Source organism: Mobula birostris, chromosome 32, assembly GCF_030028105.1.
Source record: "Mobula birostris isolate sMobBir1 chromosome 32, sMobBir1.hap1, whole genome shotgun sequence".
NCBI classification, from domain to species: Eukaryota; Metazoa; Chordata; class Chondrichthyes; order Myliobatiformes; family Myliobatidae; genus Mobula; species Mobula birostris.
In genome coordinates this window covers 10,341,895-10,368,004 of record NC_092401.1, presented here as the reverse complement: position 1 = coordinate 10,368,004, position 26,110 = coordinate 10,341,895, and the positions used below count along the sequence as shown (strand labels likewise).

The window sequence follows — 26,110 nt, the reverse complement described above, 5'->3', positions numbered from 1 at the left end:
ACCCTCATCACAGTCTGAACTGTGGGTACTTTCTCTCAACCTCCCTCCCCACCCCCACCCTCCCGGATCCTTCCCTCTGAACTCTTCACCTCCATAAATCAATTCCTTACTAACATTGACACAGTTTTCTCACTCTGACCTAACCCATCCGAACTTGAGGCACTCCAGTTACTATAGGCAAACCCCAAACAGCTAGCAGGGGCTGTGCTGTTGTTGTGTGACTTCTAAGAGGGTGAACGCCAGTTTTCTGAAGACCTGTGCTACCTCACCGATGAGCATCAGGACAATCGCTGACTTCATTTCTTCTGTACATCTTCCCTCCACGGATTCCAGTCCTATAGCCTCAGCAACCACATGCGTGCTGCCTTTACTTCTTCCCTGAGATCCATAAGAAGGACTGCTCGGGTAAACTCTTCATTTCAACCTGTTTTTGCCCCACAGAACCCTGATGAAGAGGGTCTCAGCCCGAAATGACAACTGTTTATTCCTTTCCATAGACTCTGCCTGACCTGCTAAATTGCACCAGCCTTTTGTATGTGTTACCCTGGATTTCCAGCATCTGCAGAAGCTCTTGTGTTTAGGACCTACTTTTTCTCACCCAGGCTCCAATCTTTCTCTCATTCTCAAGTCCTTTTCCATTTACATCCAGGACACCCCTGAAACCACACACAGTCACCATTCCTCACCAGGTTAACTTTCACAATATTATCCAATCTCTGCACACACCCGCCCCACACCAGAATAGTCTGGGGGTGCTTCTCTTCCACTAGGGACAGAAGCCCAGGCTGGATGTCTGATCAGCACCTGCCTTCATCTGCTGAACTTCTCTCACCTACTCCCTCCAAATCAATGGTGTATACTAGAAGTTCCCAACTTAAAGACCCCTTGCTTAATGGTATTGGTCTCCGGCTTAATAAAGTTTGGGAACCCCTGCTGTAGACAGAGGAGCCCACCTGGGTCAATGTTTTTCTTGTCCCTTTGTCAGGTACGTGGAACAGTCCTCACTTCAGCCTTACTCAGATCCCGTCTGCACTTCTTTTTCCAGTATTCTGTTGATTGTACTGGTACTGGTTGTTGTGTTTGTATGGAACTCAAATGCTTTAATGACAACTTCCACCTTCCTTTCACGTACACATTATCAATCATTAACTCTCCTTGACGTCCCCGACTTCTGTGTCTTAATCTCAGAGGTGGGTGTGGTAAACCATATATATATATATATATATATATATATATATGTTGTAACTAGGTCACCTGTCTGGACACGCCCCTCTGCTGACTGGTCCTGTGGCTCCTCCCACAGACCCTGAATAAAGGCGATTGTGCCATTGCTCCTCCTCTCAGTCCACGGGCAGATACTCAGCATGGTGGAGGTCACATTTTACTGCTAATAAAAGCCTTTCAGTATTTACTCTACTTCCAGTCTTTTGGAGTTATTGATGGTGCCTAAGTGGGCTAGTGATCAATGTCTATTTCAAGCACCCCGCTACTTTAACTGCATCTCCTCCTGCCATGCTTCCGGTAAAGACTTCTTTCCATTTTCCTAGTTTCTGCGACTCTGACGATGACATCTCCCACACGTCCTCCTGGCACGTCTTTCTTCTTCGACTGTGGCTTCTCATCCATTTCAGTTCACAGGCTCCCAACCAGATCTATTTCATTTCCCACTCTCCTGCTCTCATTTCTTCTCTTAGCTCACAGAGCATGGACATACTCATTTTGACCTCACCTTCCATTTCCTCCTTGTTCGTTGGATCATCCTGTATAACTTCCACCAACCTTCTTTACCTCTGCTCCCCTTTCAGAACAATAATCATTCTTTTTGTGACTCCCTGGTTCACTTTTCCATCTGCACTCTCTTCCTCAGTACCCACTCCCCTCTCAAAGCGTTTTCCCGTGCAAAAGCAAGAGATGTAACACCTGCCTTCATTCTCTTCTCCTTCCACCATCTACCTGCTTTATATTCTTTCCGAAAGAAGAAGCAATTCACCGTAATCCATCCAAACTACTCTACTGCGTTGGTCCTTGTGATGTGGTCTTTTACGCATTGGAGAAACCAACACAAGTGTTTTGCAGAACACTACTAGTTCCTTGGTACTTCAGTATTTCATGCAACTAATATTCTTCTTTTTTTGGGCTCAACAAAGCCTAATCCAATTTCTAGGAACTGGATCTTGCGATGTTAGAACAGGAACTACATACTCAGTTCCTAGATTAGATTGAAAACAATGTTTTAACTTGAATTATTCTTCTAAATACATTGAGTTAGAATTGACTCAACCTCACAAAGTATATCCCTGAGGTCTATCTATTCAATCTTACCAGGGCCATCCACTGGGACCTGACCTGTTATTACAGGGGTCACCTTGTTTGACCACTGTAATATCATATTGGGGTGGGGGAGTGGAGATATGTTCAAAGTTCAAAGTAAATTTTAATTACCAAATTACATATATGTCACCATATATAATCCTGAGACTTATTCTTGTGGGCATTCTCAATAAATCTATAGATATAAGGACAATAACAGAAACAATGCCTCTACCAAAGGAGGTGTAAGGCACTCCTTCCCTCCGGTAGCCTGCAGGTCACCCTTCGGCAACCTATAGCCCTGTGATCAGGGTCATGTGAAGCCATGGGAGCGGGTGGTGATGGTCGTACGAGCAGCTTGTCCATATCACGTCCTGCTGATGTGGCCACTGACGCCAGGCAGACAAGCTCTGAAGAGTATTGATAACGGCTGGGGCCACCCGTCTTGTAAAGACACTGCCCAGAAGACGGCAATGTCAAACCACTTCTGTAGGAAAATTTGCCAAGAACGATCATGGTCATGGAAAGACCACGATCGCCCACGGCATACGACCCAGTACATAAAGAACGAGCAAATATCACATCAGGTCCTACTAGTGGGGCCCAGTTTGATATTGCAGGGCAGCCAAGTAGTTGATCATTATTGTCACATGTACGGAGATACCGTGAAAAGCTTTACTTTGCCTGCCATTCAGACAGATCATTCCATACACAAGTATATCAAAATAGCACAGAAGGGAAAAAGAGAATGCAGAACATAGTGTTACAGACAAAAATGTAGTGCAGGCAGACCAATGTATAGCAAGGCCCAGGTCAAGGTAGACTGAAAGACCATAGTGTATGATTTCCACTATAGTAGTGGATTGGAAGATGCCGTGTTCCATGTGCTGACCTGGGAGTCCTGAGGTAATATTACAGGGCTTCCATGTAAGGCCCTTTTTGATATTATAAAGGCCAGCCAGTTTGGCCTGATTAATACCTGGTATTTCATGGGCTCTCTAGTGTAGCTGGCTCCAGCACAGAAATTCTCTTGCTAATATTCTGAAAATTGCAGATTTTTTTTTCTATGTATAAAATGCTGCTGCAAAATCAAACCAATCTCCTTTCACATCCAACATAAACAACCAAGATGGAAAATATGACGACAGTTTCTCAAATTCCAATAGGCTGGCGTCATTGGAATTGTCAGCCAACCTAATTGGCTGTCCTCTGAACCAATCAGGAAGCAGCCTCAGATCCAACTAATTCAAGAGTTTGAAAAGTTTGGGGAATTTTGTGAGACTTCCAGAACTGACAAGAGTGAGTGCAGGCAGTGGCTCTCTGGAATTATAAGTCTGCAATAAAATTTCCTCTACAGCTCAACGATGTCAGCGCATTTCAACAAGGGACCTGCGTATGGACTCTCAGCAGAGGTGAATCGCAAGGTAGGCACTGGCCTTAACTTTCACAAGCATGGAAGCTGCTTGAGCACAGAATGAAGGAGGCCAGTCAAATGGTGCTCAGCAATTGTAGTCTCCTCAATCCTTCCGTTATAAAGTCACATCTGATTTTTAATAGTTATTAGAATGACAGATGTGCGGGCATATTCTCTACTGTTCACTGGAAGCAGTGACGTGATAATCTCTACAAACATTCCTTTAAATATTAGCCAGCTTGTCAATGAATGAAATGTAGCCAACAGAAATGAGCAGGGGAAGTTAAGCCAAACTGGAGGAATTTAACCTTCTGAGGTATTGATTCTGTGGATACAAACAGCAAACATCAGGTCCTATTTAAAGGACAGATTCTGCAGGACTCCAGTCTGCGATTTGTGTTTGAGGAGGGAAAACTTTTGAATGATTTGTTGTCATAAAATCTGTTTTCTATTACAGAGCTGCGCAGCTGTAAAGCTGCTTGACTGGAAGAGTCTGATAAACATTTCAGATGTATGTGTGATCGGTGTGTGTTGTTGGATCTGACATTAATGTAGTTTCTAACTTTAGTCCTTGGCACTGGTAGTACTGATCCGGATGGGGGGGTGGGGTGTTTGGAAGTAGAGGATCAATATCTGTGCTAAAAGCAAATACTACTGAGGCAGGTACACAGTCAACTTGAATTAATGTAGAGAAATTGTTAAGTTTATCCACAAGTATTCCCTGAACTAAATCTTCAGTTGCTCTGTGAAGGTAACTACATTCCGTTTGAATCACTTCACCTGAAGTTCAGTACTCACTAAAATTCAGAAGAATGACAGCTGACCTCATTGAAACCTATTGAATGTTGAAAGAGCGGATGTGAAAAGGATGTTTCCTATGGTGGGGGAGCCTAAGGCCAGAGGGCACAGCTTCAGAATAAAGGGGCGTCCTTTAAGAACAGAGATGAAGAAGAATTTCTTTCGCCAGAGAGTGATAAATCTGTGGAAATCTTTGCCACAAGTGGCTGTGGAGGCCAAGTCATCGGGTATATTTAAGGCAGAGGGTGACAGATTTCTGATTAGTCAGGGCATGAAGGGATATGGGGAGAAGGCAAGAGATTGGGACTGAGAGGGAAAGTGAATCAGACAAGATAAAATGGCTGAGCAGACTCGAACGGCCAAATGACCGAATCCGACTCCTAGATCTTATGGTCTCATGGTCTTAAATATGAAGCATTTGGACTCGCCATCAGACAGCTTCAGGGTAGTTATGCCAAAACAGCTTCCATTTATATAGCACCTTCACCAGAGCCACGTGATGAGTTATGAGGGTAGGTAAATGCCACTGGTGGAGTAATAAAGACTAGGGATATCAGCAGGCCAGACATAGAGGAGCTCACAGGAATGTAACACTCGGGGCAATTACAGAGTTAGGGAGAGACAAGACCTTGGAGAGATTTGAGGGGAAAAAGTCACAGTCTTAAAATCGAGGCTGCTTAAACAGGACCCAATACAGGTCAGCAAGCAGCTGAATAGTAAATGGGGGGCCTGTGTGTGCTCATACTCAGAAGGCATTGCTTTGAACAGTGAAGAGGCACAGCCAGCCAGGAGTATGTTGGAATGAGAAGAAATGGATGCAGGTTGAACAGCATACGGGATCAGGAAGGGGTGCAGTCAGGCAGAGCTAGAGACTGGTGGAGACGGCATCCGCGAGGGGAAGGAAGTGACTGCCTAGAAAAATGCCTGTGGTTTCAGGCATGGGCCAGGCACGGGTAATGTGTTGACTTGCAAGTAAGCTCTCCTGGCCTGGAACCGAACTTGGGATGAGTCCTGGATCTCCTTGCTCCCCAGGCCTCTTTGTACTCCAGGCCTGGAACTGAACTTGGAATGAGCCCTGGATATCCTTGCTCCCCAGTTCCCTAGGCCTACGTGTCAATTTTCACTCAGCAATCAGGAGCACAGTGGAGCTGCTAACCTTTTTTTTATTAAAAAATCATTGGTTTAAAAATAAAGATTAGATTTATTTGTCACATGTACATCAAAACGTAGAGTGGAATGCATCGTTAGCGGCAACAACCAACACAGTCTGATGATGTGCTGGGGGCAGCTTGCAAGTGTCACCATGCTTCTGGCACCAACATAGCGTGCCCACAACTCCGTGACCCGCACCCGCGCATCTTTGGAATGTGGGAGGAAACCAGAACACCAGGAGGAAAGACACGTGGTCACGGAGAGAGCACGCAATCTCCTTGCGGACAACAGCGTGCGCTGTAAAGCGCTACGTTGACTGCTACGCCAGTGTGCCTCCCCAAACACAAACCCACAAAGTGAAAACAAAATGCTGCTGCTGGCTTCCGGCAGAGATTTCTGTTTTCAAAAAAGGAAGGCTCCAAGTAAATCGGAGACGAGGCTAAAAGTGTCGATGGAGGGAGTGAGTGAGGAAGAGCAGGAGGGAGAGGGAAGCAAACAGTGAAATGAGTGAGAGAAAAATTGACCAACTTCCCTTCTCACCTTCTTTATTCCCTACATGGGGGCTTTTTGGTGACAGCTGAAGATTTGGCGGCCACCGAGAGGTCACTTCATGATGAGAGCAGATACCTCAACCCTTGGCACAGACTGAATATGGAGGTTTTACAATCAGCTTACCAGGAGTGGAAAGAAATCGAGTTCTTGGATGCAAGGTGACTGCACTGATGGGGAGAGGCAAGGCCATGGAGATATTTGAAAACAGCAATAATTTGAAAATCAAAGTTTAATAAGTAAGACCATAAGATATAGGAGCAGAATTAGGTCATTTGGCCCTTCAAGTCTGCTCTGCCATTTCATCATGGCTGATCCAATTTTTCTCTCAGCCCCAGTCTCCTGCCTTCTCCCCATATCCCTTCATGCCCTAACCAATCAGGAATCTATCAACTTCTGCCTTAAATATACATAAAGATTTGGCCTCCACAGCTCCACAGAGAATTCCACCGATTCACCACTGTCTGGCTAAAGAAATTCCTCCTCATCTCTGTTCTAAAAGGAGATCCCGCTGTTTTGAAGCTGTCCCCTCTGGTCTTAGACCTTCCTACCATAGGAAACATCCACTCCATCAAGGCCTTTCATATAAGGTGTTAATGTTTCACAGTTAGTGAGAGTGGGAAAATAGGCTGAAGACCAAAGTTTTGAGACTGAGGCCCTGTGGCTGAGACTCCAAGATCCAAGGCCCTGAGGCAGTGGGATTGAGGCCCGGAGCCTGAGACCCAAGTCTATCCCTTTGTCTTCTCTCTGTAGCTATTTGAGTGCCTAAATCTCTGCCGCTTCTCCGTTTCCCACTGTTCATTTTCAAAATCTCCTCATCGCTCCCCCATATCATCGCCATTGTTGTGATGTCCACTCCTGTTCTGCACTCATTTATTTAATATTTTATCGACTCTTCCTCTGACAACAGCAAAAGGAAACCAGAGGGCCCACAAGACCTTAGTCGATGATGGATTTAGAAAACGTTTGGGAGTGTAGAAAAAGGGTGTTTGAAAGCTTGGTGCTCAAGGCTGTAGGCAGAGGCATGTAGGGATAACATGAAGGGGAATCACAGGTCTGTACGTATAATGGTACAAGGACATGCAAGGGGTTTAGTTGGTGCAGTGTAGTACGAGGCCTAGAGACATTCGAGCCCAGTCATGGGTTCTAAATTCAAGAAAATTCACATGGTTTTCCTGACCTGCAGATTGCCCAGAAATATGACCCACAAAAAGATGAGGATATCCGGAGATGGATTGAAGATGTGACTGGAATCACGATATCTGAAAACCTAATGGATGGGCTGAAGAATGGAGTTGTGCTGTGCAAGTAAGCAAATCCGAACCACTTACTGCTCCAGTGTATATTTCACAAGACTTCCTACTGCAGCTAACACACACCTTCAGTCTGCATGATCTGTTACCAATCACAACAATGCCCTTTCACTGTACCTCTGGCCTCGAGTACATTTCTCTCTTATCCTGTTACCACTGTTAGCATCCTTCCCTAATAAAGCCCCGTTCAGTGTTAGTCTCCCTTGGCAAGCAACCAATGGATCCCAAGCCCTCCGTTCCACAAAATCTCTGCCCTATCTGAGCCATCAGCAACGTGATTCTAACTGCAACTGTTCGTCCCACTTTGCCTCCATCACTTTGTCCCCTCCACTCCTGTTGCTGACACTCTGTTCCACCAGTGAGTTACGTCGACTGTGGCTTGGGGAAACATTGTCTTATCAAAGCCTGAGTACTCAGTGTTTCCCTTTAATGTACAAAAGGAATGCACGCTTAAAAATATTTCATTAAGTTACAACGCTGGACAAAATGGTTCAAAAGTTCAAAGTAAATTTTATTATCAGAGTACACATAGCCACCAGATGCAACTCTGAGATTCATTTTCCTGTGGGCATATTCAAAGTTTCAGGCTTCAAAGGTTCATTTAATGTCGGAGAAATGTATACAATGTACATCCTGGAACGCTTTTTCTTCGCAACCATCCATGGAGTGCCCCAAAGAATGAATGACAGTTAAATGTTAGAATGCCAAACTGCCCCCCCCCAGCTCCCCACCCTCCCATGCATAAGCAGCAGCAAGCAATGATCCACCCCCCCACTCCCATCAGCAAACAAAAAGCATCAGCACCCACCACCAAGCACTGAAGCGTGCAGCAAAGCAACAGCAAAGACACAGACTTTCAGTACCTCAGAGACTTCGCATTCACCTGGTATTTGACATACCACAGGCTCTCTCTCTCTCCCTAATAAGGGAGAAAGAGGTGTCTCCACGTCAGCAAACCTATAGAGTAGTAACTATAACAGGATCAATAAAAGATCACCCAGAAGACAACAAACTGTGCAAATGCAAGAAAAAATAAATCATAATAAATAATGAGAACACGAGACAATGAGATAAAGAGTCCTTAAATTGAGATCATTGGTTGTGGGAACATCTCAATGGATGGGTAAGTGAGTGTAGTTATCCCATTTTGTTCCAGAGCCTGATGGTTGAGGGTAGCAGCTGTTCTTGAAGCTGCTGGTGTGAGACCTGAGGCTCCTGTACCTTCTGCCTGATGACAGCAGCGAGAAAAGTGCATGGCCTGGTTGGTGGGGTCTCTGATGATGTATGCTCTTGAACAAAAGGGGATAACTATAGGTACTTCGGGCAGAGATTTCCAGTGCATGGTGGACTATTCAGTAAAGTGGATCATGGCCTTGTTCACTGAAGACACTCACTTCAAAGTCAATAGCGTTACAGTGTAAATTCGTTAATTTAAATGTTCAGAAACTGGGGAACGATCGCATTGACATTTAAAGTTTTAATCTTGCATTTCCTTTTCTTTAAGGCTTATTAATACACTGCAGCCTGGCTCAGTGAAGAAGATTAATGATTCCCCACAGAACTGGCATCAGGTACGGATAATACATTATATGTGGCGTCAGTGTGGATCAAGGTCTGTGTGTAAGCAGGCTCGGGCATTATGCTGTGGATGGCTTAGTGTGAATATTCACCGTTCAGACCTATCTACCTGATGGGAAAGCAGAAATCGTGTCCACTCCTACAGACCAACCAGCCCTAGAACCCCAGGGTTGTAAGTTGGTAAATTGATTCATTCTTGTCACATACACCAAGGTACAGTGACAAGATTTCTTCCTGCATACTCTTCAGACAGATCAGTTCATAACAATGGGTAGAACGAGATACAACAATAGCAGAGAAAGGAAGTGTTATAGTCCAAAGAAAGTGCAGTGCAATTAGACAATGAGGTGCCAAGCCACGCGACATTAGATTGTGAGGTTGAGAGTCCATTTCATCGTAATAGGGGAACGTTCAATAGTCTTCTAACAGTGCGATGGGTGTTGTTCTTGAGCCTGGCCTATGCATCTTCTGCCCAACGGGAGAGGCGAGAAGATACAAGAGCCAAGGGTGGGAGGGAACTTCCTGCTAGCTGCTTTACTGAGGCAATGAAAAGTCTGGGCAGAGTTTATGGGAGGGAAGCTGGTCTCTGTGATGTGCTGGGCTGTGCCCACAACCCTCTGCAGTTTCTCGTGGCCACAGGCAAAGCAATTGCCATACCAAGCTGTGATCGTAAGACTGTAAGATACAAGAGCAGAATTAGTCCACTTGGCCCATCGAGTCTGCGCCACCATATCTTCATGGCTGATGCATTTTTCCCCCTCAGCCCCGATCCTCTGCCTTCTCCCCATATCCCTTCAAGTCATGACTAATCAACAATCTATCAACCTCGGCCTCAAATATACCCAATGACTTGGCCACCACAGCCACCTGTGGGAATCAGTTTGACAGATTCACCACTCTTTGGCTAAAGGACTTCCTCCTCGTCTCTATTCTGAGGCTATGCCCCATGGTATGAGACTCCCACACCATAGGAAACATCCTCTCCACATCCACTTTATCAAGGTTTTTCACCATTCAGTAGGTTTGAATGAAGTCGCCCCTCATTCTTCTGAATTCCAGTGAGCAGAGGCCCAGAGCCATCAAAAGCTCCTCCTATGACAAGCCTTTCAATCCTGAAATCGTTTTCGTGAACCTCCTTTGAACCGGCTCCAGTGTCAGCACATCCTTTCTCAGATAAGGAGCCTAAAACTGCTCACAATACTCCAAGTGAGACACACCAGCGCTTTATAAAGTCTCAACATTACATTGTTGCTTTTATAATCTAGTCCTCATTTGATGCATCCAAATAGGGTATTTTCCGTGGTGCATTGATAAAAATTGATCTGGGTCAAAGAGGGCATGCCAAATTTCTTTAGTCTCCTGAGGAAGTAGTGGCACTGCTGAGCCTTTGTGGCTTTGCTGTCAATGTTCACTCCCAGGAACTTGAAAGTCTCAACCCTTTTGAGCTCAGCACTGTTGATGTAAAGAGGAGCACGGGCAATATTCTCCTTCCTGAAGTCAATGACGTTGCTCGTTGGTCCTGCTGACACTGTGCCCCGAGGCTCTCTGTGATGTGTCCGTCCTGAACGACCCATTGCAGGGGATCACCTGCAAACGTGTAGATGGAGTCCAACAGGAATCTGGCCACGCAGACATGAGTGTACAGGCAGAAGAGTAGGAGTTCAGGATGAGACCTGGTAGAGTGCCGATGTTGAGGATAATTGTGGCAGAGGTGTTGTTGCTGATCCTTTAAGATTGCGGCCTGTTGATCAGCAACACCTGTGAGTCCTTATCCCTTCCTACAATTTCCCCTCAACATCCTGTGCTATTTTCTTATTCTGGCTTCTAGTGCATTCCCAATTTTAATAACTTCTCAAGTGGTGGCTAATCATTCAAATGCTAAAGTCCTGCAGCTGTAGAAATTCTTCCCTGAACCTGTCTTTCTGACCTTCCTTCCTCATAAGAAGCACCTTAGAACCTAAAGCAACACACACTAAACACTCGAAGAACTCATCAGGTGAGGCAGCGTCTAAGGTTGATGTTTTGCGCCGAGACCCTTCGTCAGGACTGAGAAGGAAGGGGGAAGGTGACAGAATAATATGGGGAAAAAAGGCTAGCTGGAAGCCAGGTGGGTGGGAAAGGTCAGGGACAAGAGAAGAAAGAATCTGATAGGAGAGGAGTGTAGACAGTAGGAGACAGGGAAAGAGGAGGTGACCCAAGAGGAAGTAATAGGCAGGTGAGAGGAAGTGAAAAGTCAGAGTGGGGAATAGAGGAAGCAGGAGGATTTGTTCACCGGAAGGAGAAATCGATTAAAACCTACTTCATTGACAAATCTTTAATCACCTGTCTTTCTGTGGCTTGAATTCAGTAGCAGTTTGAGAATGCTTCTGTGAAGACCTGAGACTATAAATGCCAAGGATTGTTCTCTTCTCGTTAGGGAATTTAAGCTCACAGCCAATTGACCAAGACTTAGTTGCATTTTGAAAGCCCGGACTTTTCAGTTTTGATTATCTTTCCATTTAACCGCCGTTCAAGAAGGATGAGACCTTTCCTTCCTTGGCGATAGCCTAGCACATATGGAACGTTTTTCCAGGATCCATCCGCAGGATGAAAATGTACCGATAAATGATGGGACCCAGGCACACTCCCGCATAGCATCTGGCAGGAAAGATGTCCCTGAAAGTAACACACACGCTCCATCTCAGCTTCTGCAAGAGCCCAAAGATAAGATAAATATAAGCCCAGTGAGCTTTACTCCCAAAAAAGGCAATGCTTTTCTAACAGTTTCAGTACAGAGGGGCAGTACTGGGTGGAAACTCCAGGGCTTTGGTTATGCAAAAATATGATTGGATATTATTACTGACTGAGCAGCAATGTTGTAAGGCTAGTGTCTGCTTAATTAATGAGTCTAATACTTGAAGAGGGGGGCTTTCTCAATAATATCATCAAGAACAAGCCAGCAAACATATACCTGTTAGTTTGTTAAAAAGAGAGGAGTAAATGTACTCTAGAGTCAGTTACAGGTTTTCCCTCCCCATATCAGCTCTGGAGAATTCCTGGAAATCAGCCCAAAGCCAAAGCAGTATCTGTAAAGAAATCAGAGCAACCAGCATGGAATTAGGAAGGCAAAGTTTGTCAGACTAAGATTCGTACTTTAGTTAATAATATTACTGGAATAATATAAACTCAGATCTTATAATCAGGACTGGAAGTAAATGTTAACTTTTAGAAAGGTGATTTAGACAAATAATGGCACTAAAATGATCAAAATATTTAAGAAACGGAATGTAATCCTATTCTGCTGTACAGTGAGATGACAGCTAATCCTGTGCTTCTCCATTTTCCCCACCTGATCCCATATACAAAGGTCTATTAACACAGAACTTCCCTTCCATTCTAAATGATCAATCACTTATCCTGAGTTCATGCCCTAGGCGTCAGCCAAAGGAAATAGTTTCTCAGCCGAACTTTGTCAGTTCCTTTCCAAATCGAAGATTCAGTGATTGTTTCTCAATTCTACTACACGACAGTGAGTACAGGGTAACTTGACTCAATCTTCCTTCACATGACAATCCCAGGGACTGATCTAATGAATCTGAACTGCACTGTCTACAAGGCAATTATATCCTTCTTTGAGTACACAGACCAAAACTGCATACAAATACTTAGTGTGTTGTTCACCAGAACACTGCACGGCTGTGACAGAATTCTTCACTTCTTCCCTGCCATCTAATTTCTGAATGGACATTGGACCTTTGAACACTACCTCACCACTTATTTATTCTATTTTTGCACTATTAAGTCATTCACAGTTCTATTTCTCTCTTTTCTATTATTATGTATTGCATTGTACTGCTGCCACAAAGTTAACGAGTTTCATGACATCTGCCGGTGATATTGAACCTGATTCTGATTCTCTTTTGTATTCCAAAACCCTCAAATAAAGACAAACATTCTGCTTGAATACTTGATTGATCTACCCTAATACTGACTTTCTGCTTGTGAACTTATATTTAAAAGCTTCTTTCCATTTATAGAAATAGTGCCTCTCTATTCTCCACGTGGAAGTAAATTATCACACATAATCATTTTGGCACATAATAAAAAGCCTGCAACTCTCTAAATTAACTGTGCAGAATATATGTCTTTCTTGTGATGACTCTCCCAAGTAGCTTTATATCATGAGCAGATGTGGATGATGTCATGTCATATTTTCATCTATTATCATACTCTGTAAGTGGAGAGATTCCAGTACTGGTTCCTGTAACAGCCCCTCCTCTCAGGCAGATGATTAGTGTTACAGAGTCAGTATCAGGTTTAATATCACCTGCATTAGATTAGATTATGAAGACACACAGTCCTCTTTTACTGTCATTTAGTAATGCATGCATTAAGAAATGATACAATATTTCCTCCAAAACACAGGACAGACCAAGACTGAAAAAACTGACAAAGCCACATAATTATAACATATAGTTACAACAGTGCAACAATACCATAACTTGATGAAGAAGCCCATGAGCACAGTAAAAGTTCAAAGTCTCTCAAATGTCCCACATCTCACGCAGACGGAGAGAAGGAGAAAAACTCTCCCTGCCATACCCGACCACAGTCCGACTCTGAGTCATCCGAAAACTTCCAGCTCTGATCAGCTCTCCGACACCGAGTACTTGAGCACCATCTCTATCCGAACGGTTCGACCTCCATCTCGGTCGCCAGCAGCAGGCAAAGCTGGGGATTTTGAGGCCTACCCTCTGGAAGATTCCCGACCACGCAGTAACGACAGCAGCAAACGAGCGTTTCAGAAATTTTTCCAGATGTTCCTCTGTGCTTTCACGTCCATCTCCATCAAATCAGAATTGTCCACTGCCCCTATTTAACGGATACGATATAATTTTTCATCGGGGGGCTGCGCACTCGCAACCCGCTGCTTCTCTCATTGGTAAAATTTGTTAACCACTGTCTGTGAGGAATTTGTACATTGCCCCACCCCCGTGACTGTGTGGGTTTCCTCCAGATGCTTAACTTCCTCCCACAGTCCAAAGATGTACCAGTTAGTAGGTTAATCGGTCATTGTAAATTATCCTGTGATTAGGCTAAGGTTAAATTGGGAGGAAGCTGGGAGGTGCAGCTCAAAGTGCCGGAAGAGACTATTCTGCACTGTATCTTAATAAATTAAAATTATATAAAGTGATTGATAAGCCTATTATGGGACCTGCAGACTCTTCTACAGTTGGGGCAGAAAGAAGCCAACGTAATGGGAGGTTACTTCAGAAAGTGGTGGCTCCTACCATTTACAAGGGGCTTCCTTGTGCTTCCTGTGCAAGGCCTCAAGGTTCACAGTGACATCCCACATGTTGCTTCTCACCTGGGCCATGGATTGCTTGGAACTAGTGGGACTGTTGCACCTTTATGTGAAGCTTTGAGAATATCACAGAAACGTTCCCTATGTTCAAATTGTACGCTCCTCCCAGGACAGAACTTTGAAATAGTGGGTCCTTTTCAAAGGTCTAGTGTCAAGCACATGAATGTGGTCTTTCTTACACAACTGATCTGGTGTAATTAAGGCTGCTAGTGTCAGGATGTTGGTCTAAAAGAGGACATTACTGTGCTTTTCCTTCTGGTAGATTTGGATGATTTTGCAGGGCCAGTACAACTAGCATCTCTGGTTTGTTGCTGTAAGGTACTTCAAGTCACAGTAGCCTAGGATCGCTGCTGTGCAGGTGACCAAGAGTTTTTTTTTGATAAGTTTGAGGTCTTTATCATTAGGTGGTCTTCTTCAAGCTGGCTGTGAATGTGACTCGTCACTAATGTCTGCCTGCTAAGATTTCTAGGGTTCTGCTGTGAATCTTTCTATTCGGAAGGCAAAGTTGTACAATAGAGACATGCTGGGCCTTCTCTCGTAGATGCTGAGTCTGAGGTCATTTTCACATAGGTTTCAGTAAACAACTCAGCAGTTACTTGGACACACACACACACGAGGAATTCTGCAGGTGCTGGAAATTCAAGCAACACACATCAAAGTTGCTGGTGAACGCAGCAGGCCAGGCAGCATCTCTAGGAACAGGTACAGTCGACGTTTCGGGCCGAGACCCTTCGTCAGGACTAACTGAAAGAAGAGCTAGTAAGACATTGACTTCTCAAACTTCCGCTAATGCCCCACCTCCTCCTCGTACCCCATCCGTTATTTATTTATATACACACATTCTTTTTCTCTCTCCTTTTTCTCCTACTGTCCCTCTCACTATACCCCTTGCCCATCCTCTGGGTTTTCCCCCCCTCCACCTTTTCTTTCTCCCTGGGCCTCCTGTCCCATGATCCTCTCATATCCCTTTTGCCAATCATCTCTTGGCTCCATCCCTCCCCCTCCTGTCTTCTCCTATCATTTTGGATCTCCCCCTCTCCCTCCCACTTTCAAATCTCTTACTAGCTCTTCCTTCAGTTAGTCCTGATGGAGGGTCTCGGCCCGAAACGTCGACTGTACCTCTTCCTAGAGATGCTGCCTGGCCTGCTGCCTTCACCAGCAACTTTGATGTGTGTTGCTTGAATTTCCAGCATCTGCGGAATTCCTCGTGTGTGTGTCCAAGTAACTGCTGACGTGTTTACTGAAACCAATAAAAGCAACCAAGGCATGAATACCCTACATCGACTTCCCGTAGTCCCAGGTACTGCTTGACCTACTGAGTATTAAACATTTTTTTGTTTTTATTTTAGATTACTGTCATTTGCTTTTGTAAATACATCACACAACCCCAATGACTCACAAGTGGTTCCAATGAACTACTGTACCTCAAATAGCAACAATGACATACAATTGGTCCACAGAGATAACAATCATAGCTTATAACCAGAGATATCTGCTTCTAAGAAAACTGTCCCCATTGGTGTCGCTTGAAGAATTTAACCCCATTGGCTGCCTCAGTATGTATTTTCCGGTAAGGACATTGCATTACTGGTATTTACCCAAGAGTATAGTGTATTTTTCCTCTTGTTCGAGTATTGATGCAACAAGACTGCATCTGATAATTTTAAGATCCTCACTTGAGGCTTGACTTTAGGTTTTTTTTGCATATTTATTAGCTTTTGGAAAAAATGGTTAATTTCAGTTCTTACACAAAAGACGGTAAGATGCATCAATTGTAGTGGAAGCACAACTAAATCAAAGTTAGCATCATGTCTATGACCTGATTATACAAGACACAGGGTGAGGAGGATCTAGTCTGAAATCTCTTTTCCAATGCTTTGGAGAAATAAATGTGCAATTCCCCTGCCACTTGTTGAAGAGTGATAAAAGCCAGCCGTAACTTGGCTTCTTTTAAGAACATTGTGGACTTTGTCATTCATGGGTATGCTTTATTCCATCAAACACAAAGTGAACTGTTTCCTTAGCACTGAAAGTGACCTCCAACAGTCGCGGTGTTTCTTTGGAGGGAATAGATGGGCAAAGGAGGGCTTGGGGGTTGTTTCTCTTTGTGAGGCTACTGGGTGTTTGGTTGATGTGTTCACCAAGATAGAATGCTCACAATATTTCTGCCCGCTGATCTGGCCTCTGCAGTGAAATGCCTCAGTAAATAGCTTGAACGAAATCTTCATTTTCATTGGCATTATTTACACATAAATCTGTTTCATCCACCATTTTCACCTGCAACTTACCGCCATCACACCACTGGCAACGATCTGAAAGTGAAACAAGTTCAAAGTAAATTTATTATCTGAGTACGTATATCTATATCACCATGAAGTACCGACAAACAACCGATGTGCAAATTCTGCGGGACTGAAGTTTATTATTGGAATAAATGTTATCAATGAAAAAAAATTTTCCAGATTGACATTTGTGTTTTTATCTATTGTTAAAAAAAGTTTGAAATTGTGAAACACAAGCTCCGATCATAGCCTTTCTAATTCTGCCTTTGTAATACTAGATATAATACAATAATGTGCAGCCAGTTGTTAAAAATGGTTTGGCCCTCTCATTTGCTTTTAATCCACAGCTGGAGAACATTGGAAACTTTCTCAAAGCAATCGCAAAATACGGCGTGAAGCTTCATGACAGCTTTGAAGCCAACGACCTGTATGAGAACTGTAATTTGACCCAAGTTCAGACCACTCTCATGGCCCTGGCTAGCTTGGTGAGTACATTTACAGTGACCACCTTAATCAAAAGAATCTTCATTTATTAGAATTATCTGACCCGCTGATCACTTAAAAGCGACCTTTTATTCCTCGCAGGCAAAGACGAAAGGGTACCAAACTAAATCGGACATTGGTGTGAGATACGCAGAGAAACAGCAACGCGCTTTTAATAGTGAGACACTGAAAGCAGGACGGAACATCATTGGACTTCAGGTACAGCCTTATCTAGCCCTTAGGAGTGGCCGATGCTCTGCATAGTGGGACTTCCTTTTGAAGATAGGGATTAGGACAGAGGGATCAGAGGACAGTGAATACAGGGAAAACACTGAAAAGTTTAAGAAGCAGCTTGCTGCAGAAGCTGACAAAGAAGTGAAAATACCTTGATGGGCAACGGCACACTTGCATGGCAGAAACAGTGAGGATTGTCCAGAAATGTTCAAAAGTTATCGGGATACCTCGCAAGATGCCTTCCTTACTCTTGGCATCAGTTATTCTGGGAAATGTCCATCTCAAATATCAAAATCCTTCACTGAAATTGATCACCTTTCTAAAACCCGTCCTGCTATGCAGTATCTGCTCTGCCTAAGCGTGCCCAGGCAAGGGAAAACTTTTCAACCTACATTGTGGGTAACGTTTAATTGACTTGAATTATGAATTGAAATAACAAATATAGGCCACTTAAAAAAAATGGAGCAGGAAGTTGTACAAGATACTGGCGAGACTTAATTTGGAGTATTGAGTGCAGTTTTGGTCACCTACCTATCTTCTTCATGTGCCTTGCACGTTACACGCTTGGGCGATCATGGCTCTCCACATCGAATGATCCCTCGCAGCGTCAATGATATCTCACACACTTAGATCTGTTAGTTCTTTCACAGTGTCCAAATATTTTCTTCTTTGCCTTCTTTTTCCTCGTTCCCCAGGCATACAGCCTTGTAATGTAAGGCATTCTATTTCTCCCTTTCTGATGACATGGCCCAGAAATTTAAGTTTCCTCTCATTTAATGTTCTCATTAAAGATCTTTTTGTATAGGCACATTGGAGTACTGTCTCATTAGTTACCCTATCTCTATATGATATTTTCAGCATTCTTCTAAGAAACCACATTTCTGTTGCTTCTAAGTTTCTTTGGAGTTCTGGTGTTATAGTCCATGTTTCGGAAGCGTACAGCAAGATTGACCAGATGTAACATTTTAGTAGCCTAAGCCCTGTTGTCGTAGAAATGTGACTGTTGGTAAAAATGGGTTTCATTTTTTGGAGGTTGGTTTTGGCAATGGCAATTCTTCTTTTTATTTCTACTTCTAGCATCTTGTGATATAAAACTACCAAGGTAATTAAAGCTGGTCTTTTGTTCAATCTCTTGGTTACCAATGTACAATTGGCAGTTGGGAGTATCCTGCTGTTTTCATATTACCATACTTTTCTTTTTATATAAAAACAGTTGATGGTTGGACCAAACTCTGCACTTGTTTGTACTACTTTGTCTAGGTGGATTTGTAGGTCTTCTGCAGCACTTGCTATTTGGGTGGTATCGTCTGCGTATCTTATATTGTTGATGTTAACACCTCCAATTTTTATCCCATCTAGGTCTTCTATTTCTCTGAGAATCATTTCACTATAGATATTAAATAATTCCAGTGAGGCAACGCATCCTTGTCTAACTCCTCTTTGAATTTTAGTCCAACTGCTTATATTATCAATTTTTACCACCACCGTTTGGTTCCAATATAGATTTTGAAGCAGTTGTTGGTCCCTTCCATCAATGTTTAGTTCAGCGAGAATTTGAAATAATTTTTCATGTTGCACTTTGTCGAATGCTTCAGTGAAATCAATAAAACAAAAAGTCATCATTTTGATATTCAATTGCCCTTTCTGAAAGCATTCGTAGTATGAAAATTGCGTTCCTAGTTCCTCTACCCTCAATAAACCCATATTGCAGTTTTCCTACCTATAGGAAAGATGTAAGCAAGGTTGAAAGAGCACAGAGAAAATTTACAAGGAATTTGCCGGATCTGGAGGAGTTATAAGGAAAGATTGTTTAGCTTAGGATTTTATCCCTGTGATCATAGAAGATTGAGGGGAGATTTGATAGAGGTGTACAAAATTATGAGGGATACCGATAGGGTAACTGCAAGCAAGTTTTGTCCACGTTGGTTAGGTGGGACTACAACCAGAGGTTGTGGCTTAAGGGTGAAAGGTGAGAAGTTTAAGGGGAATATGATGGGAAACTTCTTCACTGAGAGGGTCATGAGAGCATAAGTGGTCCATGCGAGCTTGATTTCACCGTTTAAGAGAAGTTTGGGTAGGTACGTGGATAGTAGGGATATGGACTCGGTGCAGCTGGTTAGAAGTCTGAATGGTTTTCGGCATGGACTAAATTGGCCAAAGGGCTCGTTTCTGTGCATACATCGCTGACTCCAGGGGAAAGTTACATGGTGATTTTCATGATCAGCAGCTCAAAAATCCATAAGGTACACCCAAAACTATTCAGGAAGCAAAATCTTTGTTGCCCAGTGCTATCAACCTTCAAAGTTAACGATTTATCATTCCATATATATTGCCTGACCAGCAGAATACTTCCAGTAGGCACTGTTACTTTTATTTTGTATAAGGAGAAATTTGATTTTAAAGAAACGGCAAGGGTATGGTTTGGAATTCACGCTCTCAAAAGAAAGAAAAATGGTGGAAAAGTATCCAATAGAGAATAAACTGCAGGGATACGAGTAATAATTTGGGGAACTAAACTACCTGGATTGCTTGTACAAGGAGCAAGGATGGACTCATGGTCCAAATGGCTTGCTTCTCAGTACAATTGATTCTTGGTGTGACTCATTAGGATGTTGAGTGGGCCAGTAGGTGGAAGCTATAACCAGATAGGAAAGCTTCTCTACGGGAAGATTACTTTGACCCATCAGCCAGGTTTTCAAATCAAAATTATGTTGCCCGGCAATACACAGAAACAGCAAGTGGCTTGTTCACAAGGGAGGGAGATGTGGAGAGAGAGAGCTGGTCATAGCTGCTCCACTAGCATATCTCCACAACCAAATCCCCTGAGCACAGGGGGATTAGTTAGATGGAGGGTAACAGCAGGCAAGATCAGGGGAGTGTGGAAAATATGGTAAAATCAAATGTATCAATTATGTTTAATTCATAGAGAAGCAAGTCGACCCAGTCAGTGAGAAAACCATTCCGTCAGTCAGATTCTCTTTAGAAAGCAACTTCATTTACCAACACAGCAAGATTACACTACTTTTGATGCCTCTCATGTTCCACTTTTCTTTAGATGGGGACAAATAAATTTGCCAGCCAGCAGGGTATGACTGCCTACGGCACCAGAAGGCACCTGTATGACCCCAAAACTGGAGTGGAGAAGCCCCTCGACCAGACGACCATCAGCCTCCAAATGGGAACCAACAAGGGGGCAACACAGGTATGGTTGGGGGGAGCACGCACAGGAATGAGATCAGATACGGCACTTTCCCTACGTTTAAGTGCGTGCAAGTCTTATGTACTTCTCAAGGGAATTGTTAGCCCATTCAGCACTGCTCCTATAATGAGAACGGGCACAACAGAAAAGATAGGAGTGGTGGTGGTGGTTGTGGAGGATATTGGTAACGATGGGTGGAGGTGAGGGATACGGCAGGGGGTACTTACAGCCCATTACACAGCTGGCATTTAGGGCAGCAATGAAGATCCTCTATCTCTGGCAATGTTCAGAGCTTCCTTCATGATGTAGGTAGCTCCCTCTCGCTTTTCACTATTGTCAGTCATACGTCCCAGGAATATCGTCGCACTCAGATGTAGAAGGATTCTTCATTGCCATTTCCATAACAGTTCTATTTTACCAGTCAGGGTTGTTAGCCCTGAGATGAACCTGGAGAACCGGTGGACCACTCTTAGGCTGGCCTCTACCCTTTGACCTGTTTGGCCAAAGCACAAAGCCCTAACTCCAGCCACCATGGCTCCTCTGGGTCACTGAGGCACATAAGCCTCCAAACCAGAAGGTTGTGTTCCTCTTGGAGGATGGCAGGGGGTGGGAGAGGGTAAACAAGCTGCGTGGAATTTGCGGGTTACGGACAGGATCACAGCAGCTGCTCGGCAGACGTGGCTCACTGAAAGGGGTGGGGGAGTGAGGTACAACAGAGTTTATGCAGATCCCTCTCCAACCCCGTCTGGTTGCTGTTTTCAGGCTGGAATGACGGCCCCGGGAACACGGAGGCACATTGTTGATAACAAGCTGGGCACTGAAAAGTGCGACTCCAGTATCGTGTCGCTACAGATGGGAACAAACCAGGGGGCCTCGCAGAAAGGAATGACTGTGTATGGGCTGAGCCGCCAGGTATTTGACGCCAAGTACTGCTGCATTTCCAACTACCCCAATGATGACGGCATCCTGTTGGCAAGCGGCTCGGAATGCAGCGAAGGCGACTACCAGGGAGAGTACAAATACAATCAGCACACGGATGCCATTCGCCGCGGGCAAATCTATCAGGACTTTGAGTGAGAACACAGTGATGCCACTCAACGGACTGATTTGTACAAATGTGCATTGCATCCTTACATACCCCTTTCACCCAATGCTCAGTACTAGGGCCCCATGTGTACAACCCTGGTCAAAGAGACACAGAACACTTCCCTGCCAATGCGCACTGCTGCAGAAACCTATACCCAGCTCCAGTGCCAAAAATGAGTTGGCAGACACATCCATTTTTTTTTCCCCCTTATCCATCTGAGTCAGTGATGGACTGGCTAATTGACTCAAAACAATCGGAAAATGCAGGCCAATGAAATCATTGGCAAAAGGATATTGAACTATTGGGTTAGATCCAGTTTCAGGAGTTCCAATGGTCAAGTTTTGTATGGCAATCCTAAGTCTTCAGTAACTCTGAATCAGTTTACTCTCATCAGACTAATATTTTGTACAATACTGGATGTACAATCCCAATATATACACACAATGTAATTTACTGTCCACCTGTCACAGGGATAAATTCTGTATTTCAGCACTGCCATGTTGCATAATTAACACATGATACTGGTGGATTTAATTGTACAGTCCCTGTAAAATGCAATGCCAGTCATCACTGGGATGTGGGCCGTTTCATAATGCCAGCTTTGATAATTTGTCAAACTTCCATCATGGTAAGATCTATGCTGATGCACAAAACCAGAGAGAACAACATGTTAAAGCATCTTAACCCACTCAACGTTAATCCTGTAGCTACAGCAACAGCAGAAGATGATGGAGGCACTTTCAAAGTATTTAGATTAGTTTCTAGAATTAGAGGTGCTTCTTTTCAAAAGCAGTCCTTTAAGTATCTATACCCAATATTAGCATTAGTTGTAGATCAAGAATTCCCTCTGCACGCAGACACTTGCCTTTCCAAATTCTACCAAGCGCTAGGCTTAAGCAGGCAGTCAAACTCGACAACAGCGAAGGCTGAGATCAGGCCTTGGAACTTCCCTTTAGTCAGCTCACTGTTTGTACAGAACAACGGAAGGACACGCCACGTGCCGGGTAAACTGAAGGTAATATTTATACTCAAAAAAGAAAACTGTGACAGCATCAGCACCAGGGCTATAACATGGACAAGCATTTTGTCAATTGGTTCATTGTGAAGATGCGAAAAAAACAAAGTAGCCAACCAAGGCCTGAGATCAGATGCAGCCAATGAGCACATCTCTGTGGCCAAGCTTCTGCTGTGTTCTGCCTCCCTACACAGACCCCAGCTAACAGTGTCTGTACCAGTTCCCCAGATTAATGTCCATCTGGCTGCCACTGCAGAACAAGTCATCAGGCAGTGCATACGTAGTAAACGGAATTACACCGGCATTTAGTCAATCATATCTGGAAGCCTTCAGACACTTATCAATTCTTTGTTTGATGAACTGTGTTCAGGGCAACGTGATAGTTTGACATTAGTTATTGAACTGTTAACTATCTCCTGTGACTAATTAAAAGGCCTCTTACTGCAGTAAACAATGTGAAATGTCTGCTGTTGTCCTACTCCAGAGCAGAAAGTTTAATAAATCCAGAACACAGAGCAAGTTGGTGAATGCAGAGCCCACCATGTCAATCAGCATCGATTAACACAGTTGTTATTCAGTCAATAGTTTAAAATCGGAGATGGTTCCCGTTTCTATTTTCTCCATGCTACATCAGAACCTTGCCACCCTGATACTTTTACCCTTTACCTACATTGGAATGGTAATGCACAGAGATACATCCCAAAAAGGCTGCATTATACTGAAGAGGGGTTGCACCAAGTCCCCCTCCAAAATTCTTCCTGCAGCACCCACTCTGATCTGTGTGTTGCTTAGAGGTGTTACCCGACTGTTCATTGGAGCAGAATCACATTGAGCACTCTAAACCACAGTGCATTAGCACATTGCATGGTCATGTGCGCACACTACATCAGAACAACGTCACACCAGAAACTCTTCCAGATTACAATACACTTAATTGTAAAGGCATGATCATCGAGCTTGGATTTTCACACGAAAGGCAGTATTATGTCAAAATAACATTGCTCATAAGGGATAAATGTTTCAATTCCATTCCCTGGCAGAGAAGTGAAATTGCCCAAATAAGGATGTAACATGCTGGAAATATTCATCAGTAAGGCTACATCAGTGACAGAGCAGGCAAAATTAGCATTTCGGGTCAATAACGTTCCATTGAAATCCAAAATGTATCAGGTAGGCCAGGGGATGAGATTCTCAAAAATGTCACACGTAGCTGAAAACTTCTCTCAGGAGCAGAGATGAGGGAAAACCATGACTCTGTCCATGATCCAGGTGCAAGACAATTTGGAGCCTTGCTTGGCTCCAACAAACTGCATTCACTTTGCCCGCATTTACACTCTCCAACAACATGATTAGACAAATTCTAGGATCTTGATTGCACAGGATGTACAAGAACTACAGATATTGAGTAAGGAAAGGGTAAAGTTCAATGGGAGGGAGTGGGAGATGTAGGTACAAGAACCACAAAACTAATAGGTCCAAAAAAAAAAAAAAAAAAAAAAAAAAAACAACTCCTGTGTTGTGTAGGAAAACAAGAAGTTTAAAGCAGTGTTGATAGGTTCTTGATTAGTAAGGGCGTCAAAGGTTACGGGGAAAAGACAGAATGGAACCGGGAGGGAAAATAAATCTGCCAAGATTGAATGATGGAGCAGACCCGATGGGCTGAATAGCCTAATTCTGCTCCAATATCTTATGTTGAGCCTAAGATACTACTGGTACTAACACTATACCAAATGCTGGGCACAGTTATCAATCTAGCTCTAGTTAACTATAGTAATTTATTTAAATCTTACATCCATCTCACAATGCAAGGGAGTAAAAATCTTTGTGTTATGACTCCATCACAATGTACAGACAAGTCTAATGGCTTGTAGAAAGCAGCTGTCCCATAGCCGGTTGCTCCTGGCTTTAATGCTGTGGTATCGTTTGCCAGACAAAAGCAGCTGAAACAGTTTATGTTTGGGGTGACTGGCGTCCCCGATGACCTTCCAGGCCTTCCTTACGCATCTGCTGCTATAAATGTCTTTCGTGGAGGGAGGTTCACAATCCACAGATGTGCTGGGCTGTCTGTACCACTCTCTGCAGCACCCAGCGATCAAGGCTGGTGCAGTTCCAGTGCAAGGCAGTGATACAGCCAGTCAGGATGCTCTCACTGGTGCCTCTGTAGAGGGTCTTGAGGATTTGGGGGCTCATGCTGAACTTCTGCAGTCGCCTGAGGTGGAAAAGCCGCTGTTGTGCTTTTTTTTTGTCACACAGCCGGTGTGTACAGTCCAGGTGAGATCTTCAGTGATGTGTATACCAAAGAACTTGAAACTACTCACCCTTTCATCTCAGACCCATTGCTTTTATCGGGGCAAATCTGTCTCCGTTCCTCCTGTAATCCACAATCAGCTCATTTGTTTTCTGGAAATTGAGGGGGAGGTTGTTATCTTGGCACCACTGTGTCAGGGTGTTAACCTCTCCTCTGTAGGCTGTCTTGTCACTGCCATAATCTAACATGCTTAGTAATACAAAAAGGAAATATACACGAAATGCTGGAGGAACCTACCAAAGGGTCTCAGCCCAAAACATCAACTGTACTCTTTTCCATAGATGCTGCCTGGCCTGCTGAGTTCCTCCAGCATTTTGTATGTATTGCTTGGATTTCCAGCATCTACAGATTTTCTCGTTTGTAAAAATGAAATATCAACATTTCTGGTGGTGGATGGTGCAGTGCTAGTTTGGAGATGGTCGCAATAAACCACAAGGAGACTTTAAAACTAGCACGTGAGATGTTACAATTTGAGATAGACATTTTACTGAGAAAATAATTTTAAAAAGCATGGAGGAACAAAAGGATCTCAGAGTTGAAAAGTGGGAGAGTTGTGTTCAACTTGCAACTGGTCCTACACAATGTTAAAAACCTGAATAAAACTGAAAAATAATTTTTGTGCGAAGAATTAGTGTTAAAATTGTCAGTAAAAGTTTCCCACTCCACAGATGCAATCTGACCTGTTGAGTATCTCCAACATTCTCTCGTTTCTTGCCCATTCTATATCATCAAAATGAGTCCCTGAAAAATAAAAGCATTTGCAATGATATGACTAGAAATATGAGATTACCTCTTAGGAAACAATGAACAAGCTAGGTCCTTCCTCAAAAAGTTTAAAGCTGAACTGGGACTTCATAGAGGCCTGTAAAATTATGGTAAGTTTAAATAAAACAGGCTTGTGATGCAGGGAAGAGCACACTACATACAGCAGTGCAAGAAATCAAAATAGGGATTTCAAGATAAATGTCCTACTCTTGAGGGTGGGGAGATCATGGAACCCCATCCCCACATAACATTAGGGCAAATACTTAATGAGAGAAAGGA

General features: G+C 43.6%; 1 protein-coding gene and 1 long non-coding RNA gene across 2 annotated transcripts; one reads left to right on the top strand and one right to left on the bottom strand.

Annotated features, from left to right (window-relative positions):
• Positions 1 to 3,573: 3,573 nt before the first annotated feature.
• On the top strand, positions 3,574 to 22,770 carry cnn1b (calponin 1, basic, smooth muscle, b). Its single transcript, XM_072248277.1, has 7 exons — positions 3,574 to 3,734; positions 7,410 to 7,531; positions 9,041 to 9,107; positions 17,088 to 17,225; positions 17,326 to 17,442; positions 20,513 to 20,659; positions 21,419 to 22,770. Exons 1-7 carry the CDS (start codon positions 3,675 to 3,677, stop codon positions 21,731 to 21,733), a joined length of 966 nt encoding a protein of 321 aa, XP_072104378.1. The 5' UTR covers positions 3,574 to 3,674; the 3' UTR covers positions 21,734 to 22,770.
• Positions 13,513 to 25,810, bottom strand: LOC140191151 (uncharacterized). The gene is made up of 3 exons (XR_011883763.1): positions 25,747 to 25,810; positions 16,747 to 16,770; positions 13,513 to 13,965 (listed from the first exon to the last, which is right to left on the bottom strand). It is a non-coding gene; the product is annotated as an uncharacterized lncRNA (long non-coding RNA).
• Positions 25,811 to 26,110: the final 300 nt, after the last annotated feature.

What these genes read in the sequence shown, in the direction of transcription:
- cnn1b (XM_072248277.1), top strand. Translation starts at nt 3,675, where the DNA reads ATGTCAGCGCATTTCAACAAGGGACCTGCGTATGGACTCTCAGCAGAG. An exon ending in GGAACATCATTGGACTTCAG is followed by an intron (nt 17,443 to 20,512) that starts GTACAGCCTTAT and finishes ACTTTTCTTTAG; the next exon opens with ATGGGGACAAATAAATTTGC. An exon ending in CCAACAAGGGGGCAACACAG is followed by an intron (nt 20,660 to 21,418) that starts GTATGGTTGGGG and finishes TGCTGTTTTCAG; the next exon opens with GCTGGAATGACGGCCCCGGG.